The following is a 7,215-nucleotide window of genomic DNA, read 5'->3' on the forward strand; positions in this document are numbered from 1 at the left end:
TGCCTGGCACCTACTTTTGGTGCTAATGAGTTAGAGCAATTCTTGCTTCTTTATGGGGAGGAGGTGTGAGCCAAAAACCTGCCCCAAAGACCTGTAAAATGCCAGATTTTTCTACATTACTAGTTCCAGAGCTGGAAAGAGAATGTAAATTTGACTTTAAGAAATCACTGAATTTCCCATGCTGCTCTGGATTTTGACCATGTAGAGGGAGGGTTAAAGGCTGACTAGGTTCAAATTTAAGAAGGCAGATGCTTGGATGGAGAAACACAGGAAAAGGATAAAGATTGGCCTATGAAGAAAATCTGAAAGGTGACATTTTGCCATATAAAGAGATGGAAGAGAGTGACTTTATTAAGGTTTAAATCTTTAGGGGGAAAGGCATAGAACCTGACATAGGTTTTCTTTTTTGGAAGGGGCCCAGCTCCCTACCAGTGCATGAATTCTCTCCACAATGGTCCCAGCAGACAGAAACCCAAATTTTCTCATCCTGGTTAAGTCTCTGCATCTTATAACGGAACCTGGTAACCCCTTAGGATAGTATGAGAAGGGAGAGCTGCAGAAGGGGACCCTCATTTCCCTTTGTGGCAGTTGATTTGAGATTTGACTTCTGGTATAGTAGAATAGTAAGTAATGAACTTGGAGAAAGAAGGCACCTCTGATTCGTGCCTCACAGGCCTGTTGTGAAGCTTAGATGCAATAACATCCTTAGAGGCTTGCTTTTCAAGTCATATGTCATGGCAGTGTCCTCTCTTGATAGTTATTGTGGATTTGAGAAGTAGGATGGCAGGAAGAGCACTAGTTAGAGGTCCTGGGTTCTGCTGCTTACTATGCTGTGTGACCTGGGCCAACCAACTGCCCTCTCTGGGCCTGTTTGCTTATCTGTAAAATGGGGATGATGCTTTCTACACTAACTTAGCTCAAAGGACTCTTGTAAGGCAAGTGCTATTTCAAAGTGAGCTATTATTATTTGGACCTCATATAGCAGGAATATCTCATTGAATACTGGGAATGCACAGGGTTCCTAAAAATGTGAACTCTGACAGGTCTGTTTTCCTTCTTTCCAAGATGATTTTCTAAGGAAGGCTTGCTGATACATAGCAAAATCCATAAAATGCAAGACTCCTGCACATCACAGGAAGGTTTTTAATTGCAAAGGATACACTGAGGTTCTTTTCTCTGCATGTATTCTGGAACGGTGGGGGTGCTACCTAGGCAGGAAACCGGTGGGTATAGTCAGTGACTCAAGTGGCTTAGCACTTGGCAGTAAAGGATCATCTTTCCTTTAGACAAGAGAGGGTTTGGTTCAGGGAGGCAGGTTCCATGCACTGGCCCAGGCTTGCCTTTAGAACCAAACAAGGAGCAGAGTAGTGCCCAGCAGGTGCCAGGGTGAGAGGAATAAAGGGCTTGGCCCACCAGAACCCTTGGGGTTACATAGCTCAAACAAGTTCCCAGGAAAGTGAAGATTCCTAGATTCCTTTTTTAATGTCTCCCAGATCAGGGTAGCTTCCTCTTTACAGTCCTGGAGGGTAGTCAGGGCACAGGTGTGAAACTCTTCCCAGTACCTGCAACCAAAAGGACCAAAGAAGTGGTCTTTCAGGGTTTCGTATACTTTAATTCAGCAAAAGCCTTATGATAAGCCGCTTCTATGTATAAGCACTGTGCTAGGTGCTGAATACAAAGAGAAAAACAAAATTCCTGTCTTCAGAGAGCTGCATTCTACCGGTGCTAGTGCTGGTAGTGGGATCCAACATGTACACAAATAAATGTGATACAAGGAAAATTGAGGAGAGACAAAAAAATTCTAGAACAGGGAATCACTCTGAAATTTCGTATTTGGAAGGGAGCTCAGAGGCTGACTGATTTAACCCTTACCCTAAAAAGAATCTCTTTGATAACCTTGCCAGCAAATCTTTGATTAAAGGCTCCCAATGAGGGGGACCCACCTCCCACCTCCTGAGGCAGCCCGTTCCCTTTTTGGAGAGGTCTAATTGTTAAGCTTTCCCATACATCAAGCCCTAAATTGGCCTCTTGGCAACTTTCACCCTTTGCAGCTTTGTTCTACCCTTGGGGCCAAAAAGAACTAGCCTGATCTCTCTTCAACATGACAGCCTTTCTAATACTTAAAGCCTTTCAAATACTTAAAATCATGTTCTGACTGAGTTTTCCCTCCAGGCTAAACATCCCTAGTTCCTTCCAACAGATGTTCACGTGGCATCTACTTGAGGGCCTCCATTATCATGGTGCTCACTGGTCAAGTTCCAGTTTATCAGTGAAGGAAGGCTTTTCTTAGGAGATGGAACCTGAGCTTAATCTCACTGGAAGAGAAGGTTTCTGGGTAGCAGAGATGATGGAACAGTGGATGCCCAGCATGGGTCATGTGCCAGTTTGAGTCCCTAGCATAGGAAATAGAATACTGAGTGTAGGGAACAGATAGAAGTCCAGTTTGGCTAAAACATGGAGTGTAGAAAGAGTATCAAGAAAAAAAAAATTGGAAACCTGGGCGGGAGCCAAATTTAGGATGACTTTAAATGCCAAGTTAGAACAAATGTGAAATCACTCTAGATCCTTTGAGCAGGGCGGTGGAGTGATATGGTCAGACCTATGTTTTAGGAAGATTATTGGGGCAGATAGGTGGTACAGTGAGTAGAGCACTGGCCCTGGAGTCAGGAGGACCTGAGTTCAAATTAGGCCTCAGATACTTGACACACTAGCTGTGTGACTTTGGGCAAGTCACTTAACCCTAACTGCCCTGCCTTCCTCCCTTCTCCCCCCAAAAAGAATGTGGAAAAAAAAAGGAAGATCATTTTTGCAGTTGTTAAGGAGAGACTAAAAAGAGGGAAAGGCTAAAAACAGAAACCAATTAGGATCCTATTAAATAGCCTAGGAACAAGATGATAAAAGATCTGAACTATAAGTCCATGAGTGGAAAGAAGAGTGGATAGCTAGCTAGGTCCTATAGGCATCAGGAAGATGTAAGTTCAAATCCAGCCTCAGACACTAGCTGTGTGACCTTGAGCAAGTCACTTAACCACTGTTTGCCTCAGTCTCTTCAACTGTAAAATGAGGATAATAGCATTTACCTCTGAGGGTTGTTGTGATTATCAAATGAGATAATATTTGTAAAGTTCTGGCACACAGCAAGTGCTATATAGGTGCTAGCTATTGTTATTTGTTTTAAGAGACTGTGAAGGCAGAATCTGACTTGACAATTCATTGGCTTTGGGGGATGGTAAGGGTAGATGAATATCCAAGGATGATTCTTAGGTAATAAATCTAATTGATTGGGAAGATAGGATTCTCAAGAGAAATAAGGAAGTTTGAAGGAGGGGTAAATTGATTGGTGGGGAGGATTAGTTCCATTTTTGGATATGTTGAGCTTAAGTTGCCTACAGCACATCTAGGAAGAAAGGGATGACGGCTGAGTATTTAGATTTGGGAGTTATCAGGGTAGAGATGATAACAAAACCAGTGGAAGGAGATGACAACACCAAGAAAAAGAGCATAGAGGGAGATAAGGGCATGGGACAGAGCCCTGAGGACCCCCTGCTAGAAGGGTAGGAGATGGATGATCTGGCAAAGGAGACTGGGAAGAAGAACAAATTGGGCAGGCAGCTAGAAGAACCAAGGGAGAGCAGTGTGATAGGAGCTCGTCAGTTAGGAGGGGATGATTTAACATTGGCAATAGCTGCAGAGAGGTCAAGAAAAATGCTGACTAAGAAGCCATCCAATTCCATGGTTTAAAAAGCACTAGTAATCTTGGAGAAAGAAGTTTCATTTCAGTGGTGGGATTGGAAACTAGGTTGCAAATGGCCGAGAAGTGAATAGGTGTTGTGGAAATGGAAGGAGCAAATGTAGATTATTTTGAGGAAATGGGTAGTGAAACAGAGAAAAGATGAAGGACTGTAGCTTGAGAGGATAGCACATGGGGTAGATAAAAGCCTATTTGTACTTGGGGAGGGAGCCAGGTTAGAGAGATATTGTTGGTGAGAGAAAGGGAAGAAATGATGGAAGAAGATGAAAGCAAGGACCAAGTAGAGAGGTTCATCTTGGCAAGGAGAAAGGTCACTTCTCTAAGAAGCTAGAGCAAAGGAAGAGACAGCAGGAAACAATCTAGAGGATTCTGAGGTGTGTGTGGAATAGGAGCAGTAAAGGGAGTTCATACTAAGTAAAACAGGAGATGAGATAAGGAAGGAGGTCTTGATGAGAGGAGATTTGAAATAGTCACTGTGAAGGCACAGAATAGTCAATCGATGAAGAATAAAAGAATTGTTGTACAGCTGTGTACAGCCTGGTTGGTCTTCCTAATTCCAGACCTGGAACTCAACCCATTGTGCCACCCAGCTGCCCCACTGTTTATCATCTGGATATGTTGTAACTGGTGGTGTCCTAAGAAATGTTTAATTCCAGTATGCACCAAAAAATATGAATTTGTAGCGGACACAGAGATGTTGTGTGGCTTTGAGTAGTAATGAGCTAGGGAAGAGGGGTGGAAAAAGCAGATAGCTGAGGAGATGCAGGGTTGACTGGATGAATGACAAGACAAAGGGGCAAGGGAATTATGGGGGAAAGACAATATATGTAGCTGAATTAGCTAACTAGGACTATGAAGGAAGGAAAGTGAAGCCAAAATTGAGATGAATGTTTTGAAGAACATGGTGACTTGGTGTTCCAAGGCATATTTCCCTATTTGGGGGAGGAGGGGAAATCAGATTTAAAGAGGCAGTAAAGAATCTAAAGTAGGACTTACTGAATTCGGGCCTTATCTTCACTTTTTATTTGTGGCTTTGGGAGGGGAGGGGGAAGAACAATTGGGCTTGGGAGGCAGGAGATCCCAAACCCTTTCTCCCTTTCTCTCTCTCTCTCTCTCTTTTTGCTGTGTGACCTTGTCTTCCTCTGTACTTCAGTTCTTTCAGATAAGTCATAAATTATAGAGCAGAAAGGGACCTTGGGGATTAATTAACCAGTTCTACTACATTTTTCAGAGTAAACTGAGGCACCGACAATGGTTTAAAAGTTACACAATAAATTAGTGCAGAGGCAGGATTAGAACCCTCATCTTACATACATTTATATTAAGAGATGGAGATGCTAGAGAAGGTAGCAGACTTTGGATCAGACCTGACCCGGTCCAGTGCTCTTTGCTTAAAAGACTATGAGTTTCCAAGAAACTTAAAACCGCCAGCCTTCTGACAGGTCAGTAAAGTATTTCCTTTCACGTAATGACAGATTTTGCATGGCTCTCAGAAATATTCTTTACCCCCATCAGAAAGTCAGGCTTGCACGAGCACTGTGGGGAGCAGGTCAAGAATTTTGGTATTTCAGCAGATGATTCGGGAGGTTATGAAGGAACATAAACTTCCTTTTCAAATACCGTGGGTAATTAATTCCCGAAGGGTGGTTGGTTGAGCAGCTGCTCATTAGTGGCAAGAAATGAGGTCATGAGTACCCTTAGGGCATCCTAGTGAAGCAAGTGAAAAGGAGTGACTGGGGGTGTCACCTCCGTTCTTCTGATCTCAGTCCCCTTCATCCTTCCAACCCTTCCAGGCAGAACCTGTGGCGACACCAAGGCCGGTGGGGGACACATGGGGCAAGCGGCCTCCAGAGGGCGAGGAAGGATGAAAGCTACTCACCCACAGACTGCGGGCAGCCCCTGTGCCTCAGCCACGCTGCTTCCTAGCTGCAGTACGCAGGCAGAGAATCCTTGGTACACTTGAAGGCATTCTACCTGGGCGTCTTGTGCCGTAACTGAAGTCTCTGGAGTAGAAGTCAGGGAACAGGAGAGACGGAATGAACCAGCTCAACTCCATATGGAGTCTCTATAGATCGTTAGTGCTGTGCTCCCCCGACCTCCACCCCAATCCCCAACCTGTCGGACACTACTATTAACGACTTGTCCCAGTCCCACATTCAAACTCTAGTTCTGTTGCTCCGTCACTTCCTTCTTTCAGGGCCCTCCTGGGCCCTTTATCCTCCCCCGCGCCCCCCCCCCCCCGCCCCCGCCCCGTATCCCCCTTAACTTCCCTCCGTCCCACTCCAACTTGCAGTTAAGTTCATTTTGCCCCAGGCAGTGAGAAAGAAAAGTACGTTGGGGCTGAGCTGGGAAGAAGAGAGCCAACCGGGGCTCGAGGACCGAGGGAGAGGTTCTGGGGGTAGAGAGCAAGAAGCCTGCGGGAGCGGGAGGTGAACTGAGAGAGAAGAAATGGAACGTATTCATTTTTAAATAAGAGGCAATGAGGGCAGTGCGGAGGCAAAGCCTGGGCTCAGAGGTGGCCAGAGAGCCAATACGTTCTAGGTCTACAGGATGATAGGCAGTTTGCGCTGGGCAAGTAGATCCCGCAGCTCAGGGACTTAACTGAAAGGGAAGGGGACACAGTCGCAGCCCCAAAGAAAAGAAATTAAAGCGCAGAAGTAAGAGTTTGACTTGGGAGGAAGGAGTGCACCTCGGGGGCTGAAGGCGGGAGGACAGACGTGGAGGAGCGGACAGGGAGGGCGCATCGCAGAGAGATGCGGTGAGTGCTTCAGCATGTCTTGGGTGCCTTACCAAAGGAAGGGAGCAGCAGCAGCAGCGCCCAGAACAGACGACTCAGCGCCATGGCCCCTCTCAGCGAAGTCTGCGGGGATCCATGTGGAAGACCGAGCATCGGAACTCGGAGCCAAAGAGCTCACTCTTAGCTTCATCTGCGCCAGCCCGTTAGCTCCTACAGCCTGGCTCCCTCCTGATTGCTCCCACTGCCTGACTCCCTCCTTCTCCCTCCCTCCGCTGCCCAGTGTTGCGGCTACTTCATCGCCCCAGGTCCCGCAGCTGGCCAGGCTCACTGGCCCAGACCAGCTGCCGCCGGGTCCCCACCAGAGGCTTGAGACTAAGGATCAAAGGAGGAACTGTTGGACCGGAGTCCTGCGAGGGAAAAAGCACTGACTGGATTCAGAGGACTTGGATCCAAATCCTTCCTCTTATGCTTACTACCTGTGTAATCTTGGGCAAATCATCAACTCCCTGGACTCATCTGTAAAATGAGAGGGTAGGATCAGTGGCTGGCTTCTGAGGTTCCTTTCTGCTCAAAATCAACATCTGTGCTCCTATGAGCCTATAGACATAGACCCAATACTCTTATAGAGGAAGAAACTGAGACCCAGAATCAGTCAGGAAGGAATCTCTGGCTAAACGTAGAATCCAGGTCTCCTGATCCTCTACATCTTTTATCCAATCTGCCTTAT

General features: G+C 46.1%; 1 protein-coding gene across 1 annotated transcript; it reads right to left on the bottom strand.

Annotated features, from left to right (window-relative positions):
- Positions 1 to 1,135: 1,135 nt before the first annotated feature.
- On the bottom strand, positions 1,136 to 6,632 carry NRN1 (neuritin 1). The gene is made up of 3 exons (XM_036752520.1): positions 6,542 to 6,632; positions 5,631 to 5,754; positions 1,136 to 1,562 (listed from the first exon to the last, which is right to left on the bottom strand). The coding sequence occupies exons 1-3, from the start codon at positions 6,591 to 6,593 to the stop codon at positions 1,343 to 1,345; spliced, it is 396 nt and encodes a 131-aa protein (XP_036608415.1). The 5' UTR covers positions 6,594 to 6,632; the 3' UTR covers positions 1,136 to 1,342.
- Positions 6,633 to 7,215: the final 583 nt, after the last annotated feature.

Source organism: Trichosurus vulpecula, chromosome 3 (genome assembly GCF_011100635.1).
Source record: "Trichosurus vulpecula isolate mTriVul1 chromosome 3, mTriVul1.pri, whole genome shotgun sequence".
Lineage (NCBI taxonomy): Eukaryota > Metazoa > Chordata > Mammalia > Diprotodontia > Phalangeridae > Trichosurus > Trichosurus vulpecula.

Excerpts from the sequence above, each read along its gene's own strand:
- NRN1 (XM_036752520.1), bottom strand. The coding sequence starts at position 6,593 with ATGGCGCTGAGTCGTCTGTTCTGGGCGCTGCTGCTGCTGCTCCCTTCC. Across the intron at positions 5,755-6,541 it reads GCTGCTGCTCCCTTCCTTTG|AGACTTCAGTTACGGCACAA; the intron begins GTAAGGCACCCA and ends CTTCTACTCCAG. Across the intron at positions 1,563-5,630 it reads GGGCTGCCCGCAGTCTGTGG|GTACTGGGAAGAGTTTCACA; the intron begins GTGAGTAGCTTT and ends TTTTGGTTGCAG.